Source organism: Haemaphysalis longicornis, unplaced genomic scaffold (genome assembly GCF_048455015.1).
Source record: "Haemaphysalis longicornis isolate Haplotype H1 unplaced genomic scaffold, Haemaphysalis longicornis Haplotype H1 scaffold_9, whole genome shotgun sequence".
NCBI classification, from domain to species: domain Eukaryota; kingdom Metazoa; phylum Arthropoda; class Arachnida; order Ixodida; family Ixodidae; genus Haemaphysalis; species Haemaphysalis longicornis.
Window position 1 is genome coordinate 159,803,063 of NW_027526460.1, and position 21,676 is coordinate 159,824,738.

At 48.1% G+C, this 21,676-nt stretch overlaps 1 protein-coding gene across 1 annotated transcript in view; it reads right to left on the reverse strand.

Moving 5' to 3' along the window:
• Positions 1-2,351: 2,351 nt before the first annotated feature.
• The window catches only part of Barc (RRM1_TatSF1_like and RRM2_TatSF1_like domain-containing protein barc), a 54,188-nt gene continuing 34,863 nt past the window's right edge, over positions 2,352-21,676 (reverse strand). Inside the window, exons 6-7 of the mRNA XM_077683820.1 lie at positions 16,128-16,217; positions 2,352-6,676 (exon numbers count right to left, since the gene is read on the reverse strand). Coding sequence (XP_077539946.1) covers positions 6,329-6,676; positions 16,128-16,217 — 438 coding nt within the window. The 3' untranslated portion in view covers positions 2,352-6,328. The remainder of the gene's footprint in view (positions 6,677-16,127; positions 16,218-21,676) is intronic.

Genomic DNA, 21,676 nt, shown 5'->3' on the forward strand with positions numbered 1-21,676 from the left:
GTGGCTCTTGTCCGCGTTCGAGTACTCCACGCAGACGCAGCTGTATAGACGCACCTATACTCTTTGCTTATAGACGTCACCATAACAAGTTTTATAGGACGCGGAAATGCGAAAACAAGCGAAACAGGACCAAAACACCGCACGAGCCCCTACCAGCCACGCCGCGCAAATCCCCTAAACGCCGCGGAGAAGCGACGGCAGGCGGCGCAGCGATCGCGAAGCTCGAGACAACCTTTTCTTTCCTCCACGCTCGAGGCGTATAGTATGGTCCCTAGAAAGACCTAGGGACCATACATATAGGCTTATGTGTTTCGCATTGCTGGATCCGGTGGGAAACGAAAAGTACAGCGCGTTGAGCACGTTGACCCAACAGCGGTGGCACGGGACCGTTCAAAGGGTGTCTCCCCCTTGTACGGCGGCGCTGGCATCGAGACACCCTAGCTTCTAGGCATAGCCGGCGAGTCGGTTGGCGAATGCGCGACCAGAAAGAAGCGCAAACCTGTGCAGCGATGGGCACGGCGTGTTTGGGGGAGGGGGGATGCTTAGATGATGCGTAGGCACATACCTGAATGGTGCTGGAGTGGTCCCCACAATGCTTTGAGCGACGAGAGCACTAGCTGGCTCGTCATCAGTACATACACTGGCCGTGGTATTTTTTTAAATCCTTCCACCAGAACAGCTGAAAACACCCCCACTATTTATTGCTTCACCTGACTTCCCACTGAAAACCAGCAACACCTTGGCAAATGGTCTCCCTGCAGAAGGAATGAGCGAAACCAAAAACATCCAGAGGGGTTTCGCAAGTCCAGGTGGTGCAGAACTTTGTAGGCCTCAGCTAACTGTCCCTGGACATCCACAAACTCGCTGCGACCGGTGCATTCCAGTGGCCAGCCATGATGCGACAGAACGGATTACTAGTCGGAGGGAGCTAAGCACTGAGCAAGTTCCCATGGTCAGGCATGAGTAGGTGCAAACCCCACCACAAGCTTCGCAGGATCGGTAAAGCCTTCGGGCATGCCTCCTTGCAGGAAGGAGGAAGGCTCATCAGCAAGACCTGGACCCCAGACCGCAGCAACTGCTTGTGCTTCCCACCTTGTGCCTCGAATCATTCCACCACAATTGGTTACAACTTCAGAATTACACGGAGAGCTAGAGGTCTGACCATGGTGCCCAATGCCACGTCAATCATCCAGCAAAAGCCACGGGCCCATCATACCCTGTCATAAAACTGAGTTTTGGGTTAAATGTGGTTACTAGGCTAAAGATTGACATCTCCTAAATTGACATCTCCTAAAAGGGACAGACTTGCATAATGGCCACAGATGCCTTAAGAGTCAAATTTAGGGGGAAAACAATGTTACTTTTGAAAGTGAAACAAGCCACGATGCAAGGTGCCTGGGCCAGCTCCATATGCACCAATGGCACGATAACTTCAACCTTCTGAAAACCCTTTTCCCATATAGTGTGCCCAAAAAAGAATGCCAAGTACAAAATATAACGGCTCAAATGACCAGCACCGATAGGCAATTTCGAAGCAGAAGTTGGGGAGTTCGTGGCCATTACAGCCAGGCTGAGGTGACGCTGCAGCTGGCGAGCCATTGTGGGCTGGCCATCAGCTGGGGAGCACGCCTGCATGCAAGTCCTTTGTGCACGCAAGTTCTCCTGGCTGGCTGGAGGACCATGCCACTGGCCGCCCACAATGTCGCCTCCGCTTCACGGCTGTTTGCACAGCCCGCCGGCAAGTGCAACATCATCTGTGACGGAGCTGTGTGTTTAACGTTTCCAGCCGGTTAATTAACAAGGCATTCAATTGGCCTACCAGCCATGTCCCACTTGGTTTGATGGCACGTACCGTACATGCAAAATATACGTCAAAAATAAATGTGGGCGAATTGAAATTTCTAAGAGGCCAACATCTCAAATAAATTACAAAATGGCCAATGTTCGCATTTTCAATGTTACAAAATAAGAGAGAGCATCACTCGCTCACAAACCCACTGCTCTGAGCTCAAGCTGCCCCTACCAAAGTGCAAATCCGCCAAAGATGAATGTTGGCGCTCCACTCCTCCACATCTGCACAGGCTTGAAGGAGAGAATGCCCTGGTGTGAGAAAAACGGCCCAACAGTCGTCTCTCGTGCCTTTATTGCTTCTCAGCATCCATGCTGAAGGCTGGGAACAAGCTGGGGGCATTTTGGCCCATGACGTACAGAACAGGCACCCTCTTCTAACCAGCAAGTACACAACTTGGAGGGCTCCTAAAACGAAGCCAGCAGCATCCATGCATCTACAGAAATTGCCTCAGTTTGTATGCAGAGCCGACTAAATTACTTTTAAACGGGCCAAGAAGACGTCATACAAATTCATTTTATTCAAAAGATGTGGTGCTTTATAGACCAGTCAGCACTTCTACAGCCACAAACGATGCTTTATCTGCTCTGAAACTGAACAATTAAAGCCAAAATTTAAACTGCCCTGCAGTGCCGCATGTTGTGTGACATCAGCGATGATGCATCAGCGATGATGATGCACCTTAAAACGTCGACTCCACGTAGTCTTGAAATGCTCCAGTCCAACAGGAACTGTGAGACCTCTAGACGACCAAGTGGATGGCTACTGTCAGCCTTCCTACATGGTGCACAGATGCCGCGTGATGATTGCTCCCATGTTCAGTATACTTCTGATCAGACCTATGCGTGTTGTAATTGTTACAGTTCACAATAATTGTTCTGTCAAAGATAGGGCAAGACTCAACAAGCAGAGTCAGTTAAGTGGCAGTGTCACTTGTGCCAGTTGACCAGTGTCGTGACAGACATGACTACTCGACACGGCAGTTGTGTTTCGCAGCGTTCGCTGGTGGTACTGCCGTATGCAATGCCACCCATTACTTATACTATCTACCGCACATTTATTACTGCTAGAGAAGAAATGCAGTGAATTGCAAGCGCATATAGCTTGCTTTGCAAGCTTATAACCTTCTCCTCTTTTTTGCATTTCAATCTGTCAGCCAGTCGCACAAGTAAGCCGTAACGTGTCATAACTTTAGTAGGTGAAAGTAGCCTGTGAGCGGTCTGCCTACTCTGTTTTCCTCATTATATAGCCTTTGAAAGAAGTTCGCATTAAAGGTGGTACTAGTGTTATTCCCACAAGGCATTCTTCTCAATGAACCAAATGTATTTTGTCTCCGTGGCCCCTTCAGGAGCAGGTAGACATCGTTCGTACAACTGCATAAGAAACTGTACAGCAAGGACCATGGCTTGATTTCCAACTCCTCACTCACCACCTATAACTGCGCAGAGAACGGCAAATTATGATCAACCTTTGAACGCCGGCTTAACTCTCCAGACGGCAGCTCGTTCCCTATGCTCCCGCCCCAGTGGCGTTTGAAACGAATTCGAAACGACCATCATCCGGCTCAATGACTGACTGTGAACGGCATTCAGGATCTGCCATGTGCCACTGCAATTTCCCGGCAGTAGAAAGAGTCAGCACTCGCTCGTTATAGGCTGCCATCACACTGCTTCCATCAAGTTGCATTTTCATACCCTAGGACGACACCTTTAATTACAATACTAATCACTTGCAATGAAAGCATCACCCCAAATCATAAATTAACTCTGTACATGAGAAGTTGAACTGCTTTTTCGGAGCTTCTTTTTTACAATTTGTGAATTACATTTAAAATGTTTCCCCTCTGCACTGTTGGGACGGAGAGTCAACAAAGCTCGCAACACTATTTCAGGTTCAGAAAAGATCAATACTACAATGCACTTGTTAAAAAAATTGTTCGTGTTAACTCAATATTCTGCTCCCAGTGTTAATTTTCTGAAAGTTGCACGAGGCACTGGCACACGCATCAATGCCTCAGAGCATTTTAGAGCAATGAATGCACATTTGGACTCAATAGCCATTCAAAAACCCAGTGAAGCAGCAAACATTTGCATTTCAATGCAATGGCACTAGGTTCAAGCACATCCAAAACGCCAGTAGACCATGGGTGTAGCATACAGCCAATTTTTTTTTTTTTCAGTAATAAAAGTGTTTAGCAGGCCAAAACACAAGTGCTGAAAATACGTCATGAATAATGTGAATGACAACACACATCACACAACTGCCTTCTAGTATTGGTTGTCTTATGAAAAACAGCGCTTGAACTCAATGATCTGGATCTCGTTTGGAACGAGTACATCGTACTTTACAGACATACTATCGTAGTATAAGCCGGAATATAGGTCAATATTCTTTACCCAAACATTTGCCCAAAAGTCACCCCTCAACTTATATACCGGTAATTGGCGCAATGCTAGTTGCCATCTGGCAACTGGGCAGCCCATCAGGCCCATCCAAACCAGAAAAGCACCATCGTCACCAACGTCAATTGGATCTACCGCCATCGTTTTTTTTTGGTGCTTCTCTCACTGTCAGTGTGTGTGCATGCCATCTTATTCTTGCTCAAGATAAGTCCAGGCACCTCAGGCCAGTTCCCCACAGCATTTAAAAGAAACACGATATAGTATGCCCAAGCCAACGGCAATGTGTCCGGCGAGCGCTAGTTCAGCACCGAAAAGATTGCACCCTACTGGGAAGGGGCAGCTCTCGCTATGCAACACTCGGAAGACCTCGTCTTGTCGACGCTGTGCTGTGCACCTGAAACTGAAAGGAGCACTGACACAGAATTTCAAAGCTGAGCTAACTATGCAACAAGCTTCCTTTCTTTGTGGAGACGTCTTCCAGGAACTTTTAACTGTAACCTTTAAGTAGCGTAACACATTTTAAATCAATTTTAACGTTTGCATGCACTAAAAAATCTCGAAGTGAACAACCTGTCCACATCGAGATCAGCATGACGCGTTGAGTGCCTCGCCTTGCACCTCGCCCCAAAATGCCGACGTGAACGCTGTCGCGATGTAAGCAAGGTGCTGGCTGCTGAAGGCGTGCGCTGCTCTGCCTTATGCGTCACGTCACACTTTTGAGTCTGACGTCATGGGGCACGGGCGCGTGCTAGCCAGACACATTGCCATTGGTTTGGGCATACTATATCGCTGTTCTTTTAAATGCTGTGGTAAAGTGGTCTCAGGTGCCTGAACTTATCTTGAGCAGGAATAAAATAGCACAAACACGCTCACTGACAGTGAGAGGCTCAAGCACTCTAGCACTCTCTCTTTGACCGACCGTGGTGTGACGAGAAGAGTGACGTCAAAAGCACAGTCCTGTCAGTGCGGCCACCTCAGTGCTCGTTTCGTCAAAACTGAAACTGACACAAGGCTGTAAATAATTATTTACACTGCGATAGGCCAGCTAATGTGCCATTCTATGATTGCTGGGCTCGCAGACACCCATGGCAACTAAAAAAAAAAAAAAGAAACATCCGAAAATTTCGTGGCCGTGCTCCTTGAAGGACACGGTGGCGACTTTCGTCTGCGAGCGTCGTGCGACGTCTCTACGAATGGATGGCCGGCGGCAACCCCAAGACGCCTGCTGGCCACCTGCACGGACCGGTTCTCGCGACGGCCTGCACATGGGTGTCCCATGCTTGGCACTCACTTCCTGATGACATGGTCTCGAGAGTGTGAGAAGCTATTCCCTGGAGTGAGGACGACTTGCCGTGTGGGAGGCAGCCAGCCAGAAGCAGTTGTCTGACGAGAGTTCAGGCAGCTTTAACGAACAATCTGGCATAAAACAAGTGCGTATAGCCTCAAAAAAACGATGTTGTATATCTAACCTTTTTTCCATTCATTGGTGATCCATATTCTGCCTCGAACTATATTCCGATTTGTACGGTAGTTTGCTACAAAAACAATAAGCTTGCTATTGTAACAAGTAGCACAGTTTAGTTATAGAATCGTTTAGTTTGCGAGATGCCACAATTGTGTTTTACCTCGTCAAAATGACTGACTGGAATGTTTTTTTCCTTCACATTACATTGGAGCCTGGAACGAATGATTTGACGCTCCGCTTCACGTATCATTGCTAGCTAAGTCGCCTGTGCCTCTGAGAACAATTGCTACCAAAATACAAGACAATAGAAAATACACAAGACAAAAACAAAAAGGGTGCACTGCTGTAGCTTTTGAAGCACAAGCCGAGGTCACACAGAAAAGGCAGAGGCCACAATGCACCGCGCTGCATTACTCTGCATCTCAGCCTCTGAGAGAGAAGTGTTCCCACAATGTACTCAGAATTGTGCTGCCTTTTTGCCAGCTGAGGCCCAAGTGAAAGGACAGCCTATAAGGTAGCCACACTGCGTGTCAAAAACAATTTCATTTCATCCTCATGAACAAACAGAAAACTATTTACAAGGAAATTTGTTCGAAACAGCAGCGCCCACAATCACTCTGCACTGTCGTCTGCTGCTGTTTTCAGCCTCTTCTCGGCACCAGCACCGTTATCGTCGTCCGCTTCTCTCTTTGCCGAGGAGGAAGACGTTGCCACAGGCTCGGACGAGGTGTCGGTGACCTTGTCCTTGTCCTCGTCCTCAGCATCGAGGAAGTCGTCCCACTTCTGGAGCCGTGCCTCGAGCTCCTCCTCGGTCTCGACAATCTTGTAGCGCGTCCGGCCGTCCCAGGTCTCGGCCGACAGCTGCCGCTGGGCAAACCAGCGGCCGTTCATGCGGCCAATGCACGCGTCCGCTTCCTCGGGCTCCTTGAAGGTCACCGTGGCCACGCCCTCGGGGTGGCGCTGCACGAGAGCAGGGCGAAGGCCGGCCTGGTGGCCTCACGTGTGGCATTTCAAGAGCACACGAAGAGAACCTCGGTTCATTAGAAAGAACTAGCCTGCGGGAACTCACTCCGCTCCACTCGAGCCACTCGCTCCACTCGAACCGCAAAAAACGCAACAAACATTCAAAAACTGAAATTTCGCGCTACAGTGACATGATACAGGCAGGAGTGATGTCTTATGGGCGAGCGTATAAAACACAGTGATCCTTGCGGTAACTGCACGTTAGCACTGAACTGATGCCCAGTCATGTTTTTTGGTGATGGCTTAGGACGGTGGCCACCAATTGCATAAACAAGACTCAGTGGGCTCATGGAGAAATCGCTCGAAAGTGGCTGTGGAGTCGCCACTGCCTCATCATCACCATCACCGCCAGCCTATCTAGGCCCACTGAAGGGCACAGGCCTCTCCCATAAATCTCCAATTATCCCTGTCCTGTTCTAACTGCGACCAACTTATCCCCTCAAACCTCTTGATCTCATCTGCCCATCTAACCTGCTGCCGCCCCCTGCCACGCTTGCCTTCTCAAGGGATCCACTCTGTTACCCTCAATGACCAGCGGTCATCTTGCCTTCGCACTACATGCCCTGCCCACGTACATTTCTTTTTCGTAATCTCTACTAATATGTCCTTAACACGCGTTTGTTCCCTGACCCACTCTGCTCTCTTCTTGTCCCTTAATGTTACACCTATCACTTTCCGCTCCATTGCACGCTGAGTCGTTCTCAATTTAAGTTGAACCCTCTTAGTGAGCCTCCAGGTTTCTGCCCCATAGGTGAGTACCGGTAAGATGCAGCTGTCATACACTTTCTTCTTCAGGGACAATGGCAGGCTGCCATTCATTATCTGAGAATGCCTGCCGAATGCACTCCACCCCATTCTTATCCTTCTAATTATCTCTGCCTCATGGTTGGAATCTGGGGTCACCACTCGGCCTAAGTAGATATATTCGCTTACTACTTCCACTGCCTCGCCACCTATCTCAAACCACTGTCCTCTCCCGAGGTTATTGAGCGTTACTTTAGTTTTCTGCATACTAATTTTCAGGCCCACGGTTCTACTCTGCTTGTCCAGTGCCTCACATGTGTCTTTAATATCTCAATTACTTGGTCACAGTTTGCAATAAAATTGGTATCATTGTTATGGAGACAAAACGGTAAACGGTCTTTTTTAATAAACCAAGCTTGTGTTTTGTCCTCAAGGCCCCTTTAAATGTCCTGTGCAGTGCTTCCATGGGTTAAAGGAACCCTAAAGACAACATGCAACTTCTCTCAATTCACTTAATTTGCACCGCACACGCTCTATACGCCTCGAGCTTCGCGATCGCTGCGCCGCCTGCCGCCGCTTCTTCGCGGCGTTGACGGGATTTGCGCTGCGTGACTGATAGGGGTTCGTGCAGTGTTTTGGTTCTATTTCGCTTCTTTTCGCCTTTCCGCGCCCTGAAAAAAACTCGTTATGGTGATGACTATAGGCAAAGAGTACATTTAGGTCACTTAAAAAGCAGCTGCGTCTTCGTAGAGTACGCGATCGCCTGCAAGAGCTACCCGGGGACGCGGTTCTGCGCGCTTCGTCGCTACTCTTCCGGGCGTCGGCGACGGCAGCAACATATCACCCATGCCACCTCCAAAACATCAGTCACAAATGAATTCTACTGACGTCTCGTTTAGACCTGATACAATACTCGCACAATGAGAGGTTGGCTTCATTTCCCAGCGTGGACAACGAATGCGGCTTCGTTTCGCAATATACGCCGCAGGAAAATATGTTTCGGGGATGTGATTAACCCAATCCCGGACAATAACTTATGCCTTTTATAAGAATATAAACCATGCGAAAATATAAAGTATATTCCAAGCCTGTGCGTCGTTAAATATGTGCCCACACACGCCATATAGCAAGAACCAAGGAAATGAAACCACAGAAAAATAAATGCTGTGCATATGCGGAATTTAGAAACATAATAGCTCTAACGGAAATGAAAAAAAAAAAAAAAACAGTGCAGCTTCTGGCATGCTAAAGACGTTCGTCTAAACGTAAGCCAGGTAGGTTTCACTAGACCAACTATACGCGAAATGCACTACTATTTCGTGAGAAATCGGTGGGGGGGGGGGGGGGGGGAGGGGGACGCCGTGTACAAATGCGGAGCGGAATCAGACAATGAACGTTTTAGTAATCCCACACATAAATCTCGCGTTCACTTTCCTTTTGTTTTTCTACTTCAACGAAGAGCTGATCGTACGGCGGACGCATTTTTGGAAGTATACAGGGTAGGCTGTTCAACAAGCGATGAAATGTGTCGTTGGCTCTGATTTCAGTTCCTGGTTTATTCTGCAGGCTCCCTGTGCCATATGACGATATTTCGAAGAAGCATTTAGTCGCGGACGCGGATTATATTGTAAGCCCGTCTCCGCGCTGCTCGCAGAGGATACATGTAGCAGATGAAGGTCTGCGGGCGCGCACCTCACGACAAGACGACTCTGTCGTGTGCTGATCCCCCGAGTATAATTATGCATTGTCCATCGTACTTTTGTTGAATATTCCCGAATTTAACACAGACTGGCTCGTAAATGGTGGTGATCAATATCTGAGGTATAATATTGGCAAACGTAACTGGTGTGCTGTCAGGTATGAGTGCTCCGCTGATTATGTAAGCGCGCAAAACCGATTTAAATCGTAGTGTATAGCCGTAGCATGAACATCTGAGGAACCGGTGGTTACGGAGACACGGCTAGTAAATTCAGGTCAGTGTAACTACAATCGGCTCCATCATACGCCGGTTCCGCGACGCTGGCCTGTGACACACACCTGGCGCTTATACAGACCGAAAATACCACACTACGATCGCGTCGGAAACATTTACACTCTCGTAAACACACCCCATTGGCGAACAGAGTGACTGCTCCACACAAACATGAATTTAAAACGCCCACAAGCGGTAAATCTCAGTCGTGAACGTGCTGCAAAAGCAGCGGCGGCACTGGGGAGCGGGACGCGGACTCCCGCGTCTGCTTTCGAAACGGGCCGCTAGGGGGATTTCAGTGGCGCCCCTACAGGCCGCGCTCGAGGCGTATAAGAATGACAGCAATAAGAGGCAGTGACGACAGCTATGTTGTCGAGCAGGTTAACCCGAGAAGGTTTGCGGCTAAAAAGAGCTGTGTTATTTTACTGGCTGTTGTCCCGTTTTCCCATTTAGTGTGGCTAACCTTCAAGACACATTTTCGAAAATTTTTCTAGCCTTCCAAATTTTGGGGGTTGGCTGAGAATCAGGGGTGGCGTATACTTGAGGAAGAACGGTACAGCTACGGATCAGCCAAAGCCAGAATACTGCAATAACAGGCACACCATCAGTTCTGAATGGAGAGAAATTCAATCACCAAAATTAGAACAAAAAAAGAACAACCACCTGCGAAGATATACACGGTTGACTCTGTCAAGGGGGTCACCCAAATAGTACTTGAAGAATTTACGACTTAACAAATCCCAGACAGTATTGAGCAGGACCATTTTAGCTTTATATACAGCGAGAAGGATGGGAAAAGATCAACGATACTGGCTTTTGTGGGATCAGACTTTAACCCACAACGTCCGGCAAGTGGAAGAAGTTGGAAGTAGCCAACACCTTGACTATAAGTCAATGCACCTCAACTATGGTAACTGTGGAACGGCATGCAGAAGCGACCCTGCTGGTACAGTTTCCTCAATAGCACTTTGCCACCTGAGCCCCTCCCATACGACCAAAATCGAGTGGACTCCTTCCCACTCCGCTTTCCCGGCCAATGAGAGTGCCCATGCTTTGACCAGCACTCTCCCCAAAGGCACTTGAGAGGCGCACAGTCGAACACCAACCAACACGTACCAGGAAATAGCGCAACACTACAGGCTAGGTAGGAGAATCTCCTTCTGAAGCCCTGCAACCAAATTTGGGAGGGCACACTGCCCAGATGACTTCAAGCCAGGGTGTCGAACCGGAATTTTTTCGGGTTCGGTTCGGGTTCGGTTCCAAAGCACCATTCCGTTCCGGTTCAAACAAGTTCGAAGGAAAAAAGCAGGCGTGTTTTTTTTCGTTAGTTTTTTTGTGCTCGTTTTTCGTTTCATTATCAAGGCGGCATAAAAACAGTCATAATGAATGTTTCTTTGTGCAAATATTTTGTCTTGGCCAAACTAAAGCGACCCTGGAACACTTTTTTCAACTTTTTTCTAAATCTTGAGTGCTTGCAGAAAGTAGTCAACCAACACATCCTGTACTTAAATTAGGGTGTCGCAAAGTGCCTCAGCCAAAAATTACTGCTTCAAGATTCAAGATAACATGAAAGATTCAAGATAACATGAGAATGCTATCAAATATACTTTAAAAGTGGAAATTAGGATCCCACATTTTTTTATATCTCATGTTCTCTTAGAGCAGTAACCAAAGGACACAACAGCACTGTATACAAGAAAAAGTGACGTTAACTTTGAGAACTACAAGTGTTTGTGTCTCCGTACTGTTTGTATATAACTGCCCATTCAAACTAAAATAAGTGTAAAATATGGATTTATTGTTGATGGTGTCCCTGAAGGCCTTCACAAGCGGACAGGGATGCATGCGAATTAACAGCACATCGAAAAGTTTACACGATTTTAAACACCGTGCAGATAGAAACCATGAAGAATATTCCATGATATGCTGCCTCGGAATATGCGTTCTAACAAGTTATGCTAAATGTAAAAGATAATTGGGAGAGGTGGGCAGTACCTAACGCAAACTGATAGCCTATACGGACAACTTTACATTAAGTTGAGGGCAATAATTAGAAGAGAACATGATGGGCCTTGGGAACTGCAGACTATGCAAAATATTTCATGGTGCTGTCTGGCGAGTGGCAAAATGTCTTCAGACGCAAGGTAGGGTACCGAAATGGAAAACTAGAAATCACATTTTTGAGGCCCCGGAACCGGTTCGAAACGGTTCCTTCGATTCGTTCCGGTTCGTGTTCAGCTCCAAAATGGCGTAAAAAATACGGTTCCGGTTCAGTTCCGGTTCCGGGCAAAAATTCGGGTTCGGTTCCGGTTTTCGGTTCCGGTTCAACACCCTGCTTCAAGCCAACACGTTCCCAAACTCTGCCCAATAACATCTCTTTCCTACACGAAACTCATATTTTGGGGTTATTTTAGGGACACTTAACCACATCCCTTGGCAGTGCGACCGAAACCTTGACCTCCTTCCCTCTGTTCCCGACTCTTCTGGCGAGCAGAAGGAGTGCGTGTTATGTGGCACACAAACAGGCCGTCTTGGTCGACCGAGCAGCCAGTGGCAGGATTACCCGAGGACTTCAAGCCTACGTAGCCACCCCACAATATTTCTTTCTTTTTGCTCAATAAAGACAACTCTACGGAATGGTACACTGCTGCACAAGAAAGCAGTACTACCTACCAGTGTGCACTACTTTTTCCGCCATCAGTGCCAGAGAGTAGAAAGCAATGCAAAGAGATCGAGTAAACGAGTGCACAGCAAAACTGATGGAACAGGCAGAAGAGCTCGGTAGATTGTGGGGAACCCTTTAGCTGAAAAGGACACTGAAGCGAGCAGTCAATGGAAGGAAATCAAAGGAGGACGACAGGTACCCGAGAGGGACACCCTGTCAGGGTGACCAGAAGAGGAAAGGCCGCTCATGTCAGCCGCACAGGAGCGACCAGCGTGAGTTAGGCCTCTGCAGGAAATAATCCGAAGGTGCAGCTCGCAAACTACGTGTCGCAGCTGGTGGCGCCAATGAGTTCAATGGTATCAAGGATAGCCAAGCTTGAAGCCAACGTCAGAGAAGGAAAGGGATGCCACGTGCCAAGACGGGGCCAGAAGTTGGTCGCCCAGCTAAGATGGAGCACCACAATAAAAGGCAGACCGAGAACAATTGCTGTGGCGTCAGAGTATAGACCAAGATATACTTTTAGGTGAGGATACACCTTGCAGAACAACATTTCCTCAATGTTCAAATGAACTCACAAAACCGATGCTGCCGAGACTGTTTACAACAGTACCCTACAGTGTGCAAGAAAAGCTACCCAAGCACCAGAAGTGTTCGGATATTTTCAGCTCCTCGCGGGACCTTGCTGGCAGCTTTCGTGACCGCCCAGCTGATCACCATGGTTTGGTCAGCTCTAACAGCACAGCAGCAGACAATAATTTTCGAGAAAGCGACGCGAAAACATTGCCACTTGCTGCAGACCTCGTGGTTGCTGCCTCTTCATGTTCTGGGCTGGCACTTGGCGTTCGTAAAGCAAGTTATAAACCGCCAATTTGAAGTGCCCGTGTGCCACGCTAGCTGCTGACCACTTGTGCGAGCAAGCTTCCACCCTTGCGCAACAAGAAAATGAGCTGCAACTGCTTCATAAACGATCGCAATGCCGGTATGCACCGCTGGAAACAAAAAGGTGACATTATTTAACGCTCCCTGCGATCCTAGACAAAGCAGTGCATGTCGCAACGTTGTCGGCCAGGATGACCAGAAGGAGCTGGACCTCTGGGTCTGAGCTGCTCCCTCCCACTCTACACAGGAACCCCCACAGAGTGCACCGACGGCCTTCCCAGATGCCTGTGTGGACAGAGCTACAAAGTGGTGCATCCGGTGAAGTTGAGAACGCTCAAGAGGCACCCTAGCGGGCGAGACCAAAGTGGTCGCGGATTCGCAGCAAGGCTGCAGAAGCTGCCAGTCTGCCTCGGCGTCTCACTTGGTCCTCTAAACGCCCAAGGATCAAAAGCCGCCCAAAGAACACGTGGAACCCAGTGTGGGCCTTGGCCCACTCTGCGGTGGAGGTCAACAAGCTTGCCCACCGGAAGGCCCGAGCACTGACCTACCAGGCCACGGCCAAGGAAGAGGCCACGAGCCAACCATTGCTCACCTACAGTGGAACCCTGACAACACGACTTGCAAGGGACCGCGCGAAAGCGTCATAGGACCAGGGTTGTTGGATGATCAGGGTGCAGGTACATGCTGCCCTAGCAGGTGCTCTCATGCAACAGATGGGCTAAGGACTTCTTTAAATTACTAGCACATATTTAGTGCATTACCTCGTCATTTGCGAACCCCGAACTGAAATCTCAAGTTCCCAAGAGAAAAGAGTCCTCCTACACTGTGCCCCCCTCTTCCATGGTGTCTTCTGCCCCAGCCGAGCAATACCAGAGGGGCAAAGGCAGGAGTGTGGCCAAGGCTGTGGGCAAGTCATACAGGGGAGGGCAAGCGGCAAGGAACACACGAATTGGGCCATCCTAGCCTCGGGGTACTGCATATCACGTTTGTCAGCTCAATGGGAGCTGCAAATTCGCACTCCACTGGCTACCTGGACTTCTTGCAGTTGGTGCGTCAGCGTTCTGCTGCCGCGTGGGCCTGCCGAAGGCTCTCGCCCGCCAGCACCCGCGTGCGTGCTCGAGTGTGTTCAGCAAGAAATCAGGCTCACCGCGGACCGTTTACGTTTCATCGTCAAACTGGGGTTCAGAAATACAGGTCAAAATGAGGTGGTGAAGCAGCGTAAAAGGTGCGAAAAATGCCGGTTCATCCCCGCCAGCATCCATCGCATCAAGTGGACTGCGCGCACCCGAGCGCTCTATCACCGGGATTTCTGATGCATTGCCCGAATGGGGAGTTTGGCGGGACCGCGGTGTTCCGTCGCAAGAAGTGGGTCGTCATAAAACCGGATAATCGAGGTTCCCCTGTACTTACTACAGGGACAACAGGCGGAGGCTCCTGGCACCACACACAGATCTCACGAGGGAGCAGCAAAATATGTGCAGTAAAACCTGGTTACAAGAGACACTCAAGGGGCCCAAGAATCATGCCTCCTGTAACCAAGGTCTCTTGTAGGCAATGTTGCTAACATGGCAAGCATAGCAAAATCAACCAGACCGTCTTCATTTAAATGTCTCTTATAATCAAGTGTCTCTTGTAACAAGGTTTTACTGTACCGGCAAATCCAGACCTTCCCGCATCCCCAGCTACTTAACCACACATTCCCAAACCAATACAAAGAAGCTTTGCATGCACAATTTACACAAAGATTTCAAAGACTGGTATCATTGGAAAAAGCATTCGGGCATTCACCCATCTACATTTTAGATGACTGCAATATGTTCCAAATGGTTACCTTAGCACAAAAAAAAAAGAAAAAGGAGAAAAGAAATGATAATAACAAAATATGAATCATTCCTAAGACTTCTAAAATCAATCAATTTCATTGTGTGTTGAAGTTCCAAACGGTGCCTTTAGCAAAAAAAAAAATTTAATAATAAAATAAAATATTAATATTTTCTAGTACTCCTAAAATCAACCACTTTTCAAAACACCCTTAGCAAAACCCCGTTCGCCAACATCAAGGGCTCCTGAAGGCGTCCAACCAGCTGCACCACGAAAAAGGGAACGAAACTACCTACGTGGCCACCAGAATGCACTTCCTTTTTCCCCCCCATCCTAATCTGTTCTAACAGTAAAGCTTTTCATGGTCTGCTAAGGTAAACACGGAGAAAAAAAAAAAACATGTCAGCTGCACCCAATGCCAAACAAAGCATTTTCTTTTGAAAATGGCATTTTTTCCTGGCCCACCCAAGCAATCAACTCTGCCTGTCACTCTGTTCAGCCAGCAGGCAAATGGTGAAGGAATGTCGGCACACAGTATTGTCCCAAACCACCAAAAGTGGGACATGCCTCATAGATGCCCCCATCGTTGGCTGCAAGGGAAACCTCAGGGACACTATTTGAGGCAGAAGATTGGCACGTAGCCGAGACTTTTAGCGTCCTTTCACCTAGCAATGCATGCACTACTGGCCTTTATGATAACAAATGGAAACAAACTGGTGTCAAAGAGAGGTGACGTAAAAGAGAACAGTGAACAAAAAGAAGAGCTCCCCTAGCACTGCTCCAGTACTAATAACATGAGACAAGAGACAAGATGCCCTGACAGGTGGCACATGAGCAGCGGGAATGTGGGAACACTGCATTCAGTTGCGCCAGGCTCCCTTGCCTTCACTGTGGCAGGGGTGCAAGGAGGTTATGGGCAGCTGTGGGGAGGCACAAGGCTATCGCCTTTCGATGACACTTGCAGTGAAGCAAGCAGGCATGCAGACAAATATTGATCCTGATCAAATGACTTGGGGTACAACTGCTAAGCCAGCCACGCACCTCTGAACGTGGCAGTGTGTGCATCACGACCCCAAGTTTTGCGTCGGCATGACCTGTGCAGTGCATGCTCGCAGCAGGTGAACAAGCAATCATGCTGCATTCTCCCCATTTGGCCAAACCTGAGCAGGTGATGAAACAATAGCCTGTGCAAGCATGTCTCGTGTGGCTGTCCACTTGGCCGAGGACGGCCGTCCTTTGCCAGCATGCCGCTAGGCAGATGCTCTGTCACTGGGTCCAACCACCCCTTCCCGTGCACTGCCACTCACGTCGTAGACGACGACCTTCTTGACCTCGCCAAACTGGGAGCACTCCTCCCGCAGGTCCTTCTGGTACTCCAGGATCAGCGTCGGGTCGCTCTGCAAGGGGGGGGCAAAACGAGGGTGGCTACCTTCACGTGCCCGTGAACGATTGCTCATCATCCCCATCATCATTATCATCATCAGCAGGTCCAGTGTAGGACGAATGGCAGCCCCACTGACCTCCAACCCCTCGTGTCCGGCCCTACTCGAGTCCACAGTTTACTTTGAATTCCTCTATTTCATCCCTCCATCGAGTTGATGGCCTTCCCCTTCTTCTAGACCCACCTTGCAGAAAAAATTCACAGTGCATGCGGACGATGATAAGAGAAGAGAACAAAGCCACCACGGAGCGCTGCTTTCAACTAGCATCTACTGGAGAGACACACCCATGTATATCCTCACTTCTTGCCCTCTCCCCACCACTGCCCACGTGTGGCAGCCATGCGAAGGAACGCAGACTCCTTACCTGTTAAACTCAACGACGGCACGCTCACACACGTCGACCCCCCGCTCTCACAATCAATTCTGCCTCCATAATTGCTCGTACCGACTCCTCTTCATGTTTCACTCGGACACCGCATGAGTTTCATTTGCAGTCAACCTTCACAGAATGGGACGGAAACTACCACGTTCAAAAACAGGGTGTGTGTATCGGGTCACGTTTGGCGCCGGTCTTGAGTAATTTGTTTTTAGCCCACCTTGACAGCTGCCTCACCTTGACACCTTGACAGCTGCCCGGAAGGTTTTGACATTTTAAAAATTTTTGGGTATGTTGACGATTTCATGGTTTTTATAGACAACAGCGCTTCTAATTCCCCGCTGGCTGTCGATAGGCTTTTAGCCCTGTTTCAACAGCGTTTTAAAATGCTGGAATTAACGCGTGAAGTTCTGGACACAATGTGCTGCAATTCCAGGACCTCACACTGACCCTGTCCGAGCATCACATGGTTGGCAGAGGTGGAGTTCCAAGGTGCAGGGGTTTGAGAGCAGTCCTGGGAGCAGCCAGAAAGGCATTCTGGCCGGGGGTTGGCACAGGTTGCAGTGCCAGCCCACTGCCAATTAGGTTAATCTATGTATATTAGGCGTTCTACCGTGCACTAGAACCTACTCCAAACAGGAACACAGGCCTTGTACTATATCTGGAAATTTACAATGTGCGGAGTTATCTACCATCAGCCCCAGCGACTGGGCAGCGTTATCACTATCCAAAGGGTAAACCTCGTGCGCAAAGTCAAAGGGGGTCCGATAACAGGCCTCGCTTCGTGTCCGGTAGACGGCACTGTGGAGTGAACTCACGGCTGCATTCTGTAAAACAATGTGTTTGCTTGCATTTCTTCTATCGAATAGCGGTTTCAGGGCGTGCGAAAAACATGGCTCTGTTCTCGCCGCTCACAGGGTTGTGAGAGTCCACGAACATACGCCGCAGACTACGTAACGAGAGCGTTTGAAGGCACAGTTATTACTGTACCACACTCCACATAAGCAAAGCTAAGCCAAATTTCACAGGCGAAAATGAGTAACTGCCTCACAACCAGGGCGCACCGAATTAGCGAGCGAGGCTAAAGCATTCAAGACCCTGTTTGCCCAATACATCAGAAATTGTCGACTAAATTGAAATTCCCCTCCAATAAACAACTCTGTTTTCTATCTCTTTGCAATGTGGCACAAAAATATTTCACTCACTTTGTGGTGATTTTTCCATCAATTGTGGCACAGAGGCCAGCCCTGGTGAACAAAACCGTGAAAATGCGACACAAAGAAATTCAAAGTGAAGACTGAGAGGGCGCGTAGTGCCTGCAGCCTTACAGCTAAGCAAAAGCCAACGTCCATACCCGCTCATAGCCTTGATGAGACCGAAACCATAATCACACTGAACCAAAAATGCAATGTTTCAGCTACGTTAACTAGCATCGGCCATCGTGGTAGTCGTACCTTGCGGCACAATTGGGGCTCCGCGGCGCAAGATGGTGCTGATAAACAAGTTTGGCGCTCAATGGCACAAATGGAGCAGCTGCTCCACCCATGGGTCGGGCATACAACCCGTGCGCAAACAAGCTTCTGTTACCCTACCATCTGGCTCACTCTGAACTAACCGAGAGAGGCATTGCTAGCATGTGTATTGGAAATGCCCTTCAAAAAATCGCGCCATCATTCTATCCAAACTAGCCTTAGGAAGCAATCAGAACGCTTGCTTGCAGCTGGGTGCCCTGCGGGTGTCCTTGTTTTCTGTAGCCGAGGGCACTCTCAAAGAACATAAAGGCTGAAATGTGCCGGTCAGAGAAAGCTGATAACAAGAAAGTAGCAGTGATTCCACACTTGCATAGTACGTCCCACCGTCTAAAAAAGATTGCCAGTCGAATAAATGTAAAAGTAGTTCTGCCTGCACCCAACAACACGAACCAGCTCTGCAAAATGACTAAACCGTCCGAAAAATGCCTGTAGTATGTGAAAAACACCATCGGACAGCCTTTCTTGAATGCGTGGCAAGGGTGGTATACGAAGTTTCGCTGTCGTGCGGAAAGCAATGTATTGGGCAGACCGGCCGATGTCTTAACGACCGCTTGAGAGAGCACAGACGAAACGTTAGCAATTACCGGGATGGTCATCTGTCTGTCCACTGCGTGCATTGTCCAAGTGAAACATGAAGAGCAGTCGGTAGGAGCAATTATAGAGGCAGAATTAATTGTGATAGCGGAGGGTCAACGTGTGTGAGCATGCCATCGTTAACCACCGGTTGTCGGTTCACCGCACTACAGGGCCAGCCCAAGTCCGTTTCTTTTTCTTTACTTAACTGTGATATCTTCGAGTCCATTTTGCTCCCTGATCCAGGCAGCTCGTTTCCAGTCCCTAAACATTACTCCTACCATTATTCGTTTCATGGCCCGTTGAGCCGATCTTTCCATTTGTTTAGTAAGGCGCCAAGTTTCAGCTCCATATGTCATCACCAGCAGTATGCACTTGTTGTAGATGTTTCTTTTGGGAGACAGAGGTAGCTTACTTTTCATTATTTGGGAGTGCTTGCCGAGTGCTCCCCGGCCCATACCTATCCTGAGCCAGATTTCTCTCTCGTGGGTCAGCACTAACCATCTGTCTGAGGTAGTTATATTCTGCCACTTCTTCTAGTGTTTAGTTTCCTAAGCTGAAGAAGATGTTCTTGGCATGCTATTCCTCATTAATTGAGATTAATTCATACTCATTTTTACCCCACAGCCATGCTTTCTGATTGTAGTTCCTCGAGCACTTTTTGCAGGTGTCCCGCAGTCTCACTCAGCAAGACTATGTCGTCTGCAAACCTATTCCCCGTTTATCCTTAATCCGATGTTTTTTGAGTCAAGCTTTCTAAATACCCCCTCCAGGAAGGCTGTGAATAGTTTTGGAGAGATGGTATCTCCCTTTCGGATTGGAAATTTATCACTTTGCCTGAAAAGGGTTATCCTGCCCGTGCATCCCTTACATCTGTCTTCTAGAAGTCTTATGTACAGGGGTGAGACAGCTGAATCAGATTTGGGAGAAGTTTTTGGAGCAGCGAAATCTCAATTTTTGAGCAGAAGAACCTTGATTTGGAGCAGAATGATGACATTTATCATGTCACCTTAGGAGCCTAAAAATCAAATTTTCGGAAACTCGGGGGGGGGGGGGGGGGGGTGCACTCTGTAATGGGTTTTGAACGTACATAACAGAAACAGCCTTTCAATGAAGTTTTTTCTATTAGAGTATCACAAGGCACGAACTGCACTACTTTTTTACAAGCCATTTATAAATTCTTGGGCTCTATGCATAGATAGCATGGAGTGCCATTGAAAACATTGAGTGGAAAAGCTACGCAATCGTGAGGCATTTTCAGTATCATGTGAACGCTGAAAATGTTATTTTTGTAATCCCAGACTCGGCTTTACACGCAATTGTAGAGGCATGGCAAAAGTTGCGCAAAGCGAGGTGGCAGTCGTCGCACCCCACCAGCCCTCCCATTGCAATCCCCAAGGTGCGCATTCACTACAATCACAATTTGAATAACGCTGGTATGTTTAGCCACCTCCCTCTTGGCATTAAATTTCACTTCAGATACATCAACCATTATTACTAGCGTGCAAAAATAGCCCGTCCCGCTATCGGCCACTGCTTGACGGTCACATTTTGCGGTGATGTAGCCTGCGCCACCACTTCTGCAGTATCGATCATCTCATTTCCACCACTCGCAAGCTTGCTGTCAAAGGCATCAATAAGTCAGCGTTTTATTATAACACCGCAATGAGTTTGAAATTTTACTTCAAGCACGCACCGCGCCTCTCACTCGAGGCCGAAACACGGCGAATTCACGGGCCCCACGTTGTTTTTGATGAACTCCCGTTCTTCGAGACACTCAACTTCCCTCAACAGATCAAACGACTAAATGAAAAACCACCCACCCCCATAACCAAAACCACAGTAGAAATCTGCGAAGAGCACTCTGCCTGAACCACAAGCAACTGCTTCGCCCGACGGCCATGTTTTCCAATATTCACCACATCAAGATGGCGGCGCCCAGTAATGTCATTCTGGAGATACGGCGTTCCGAAAATTGCCATCTTTTCATCAATTTTCACCAGTAGTTTGTCGCCTGAGTACACATACGTATTTTTTCTACAGGACTTTGCAATTGTTTTCCATGGGAAAACTCTAAAAAACTCACAGAATATAACATGTGCAACCCGACATGGTGACCTTCGAAAAAACTATCTTGGGGACAATTTTATGCGGGTTTTTTATTGTATGATCAATTAAACCTTTACAAACAGGATCACCTTGGGGGTGCTGGAAAATTATGCCGTCAGTAAGCATTTTTCCCCACTCAAACTGGTGGAGCATTAAAATCCTTGGCTCTCAGACTGTTTTGGAGCAGTTTGGCGCAATTTTTGCAATTTTCAAGCTTTTGGAGCAGCCTGGCGCAGGAAAGCAGATTTGTATCAAAAGTGCGCAATGTGCGCAGCTGTCTCACCCCTGTATGTATGTTTCCTCTATGCCCTGGTCTTTTAGTGCCTCTAAAATGGCTGCAGTGCGCACGGAATCAAAAGCTTTCTCGTAATCTATAAATGCCATGTAGAGGGGTTTAGTGTACTTTGTGGCTTTTTTTTTTATCACTTGGTTGACGACATCTTGATGACTAAACCTAGCCTGCTCTCTGGGTTGATGGAAATCCAGGCTGTCACCTGTGCAGCTAATTATAACTTTGGCACACAGCTTGTAAACAACCGAGAGTAGGCTGATGGGTCTGTAATTCTTGAGGTCCTTGGGATCTCCATTCTTATGAATCAGAATAAGATTGGTGTTTTTTTAGGCTATGGGCACTTTTTGAGTCTTCATACATTCCAAAAATAGTACAGCAGGCTTATCCAGCACAATATCTCCTTCCTCCTTCAAAAGATCCACGGTTATGCCGTCGTCACCTGCAGCTTTTCCTCTTTTCATGCCTTCGAGAGCCTATCAAACTTCCTCTTTCGTTACTAGTGGGAGATTGCAGATTCAGCTTGTATTCTAAT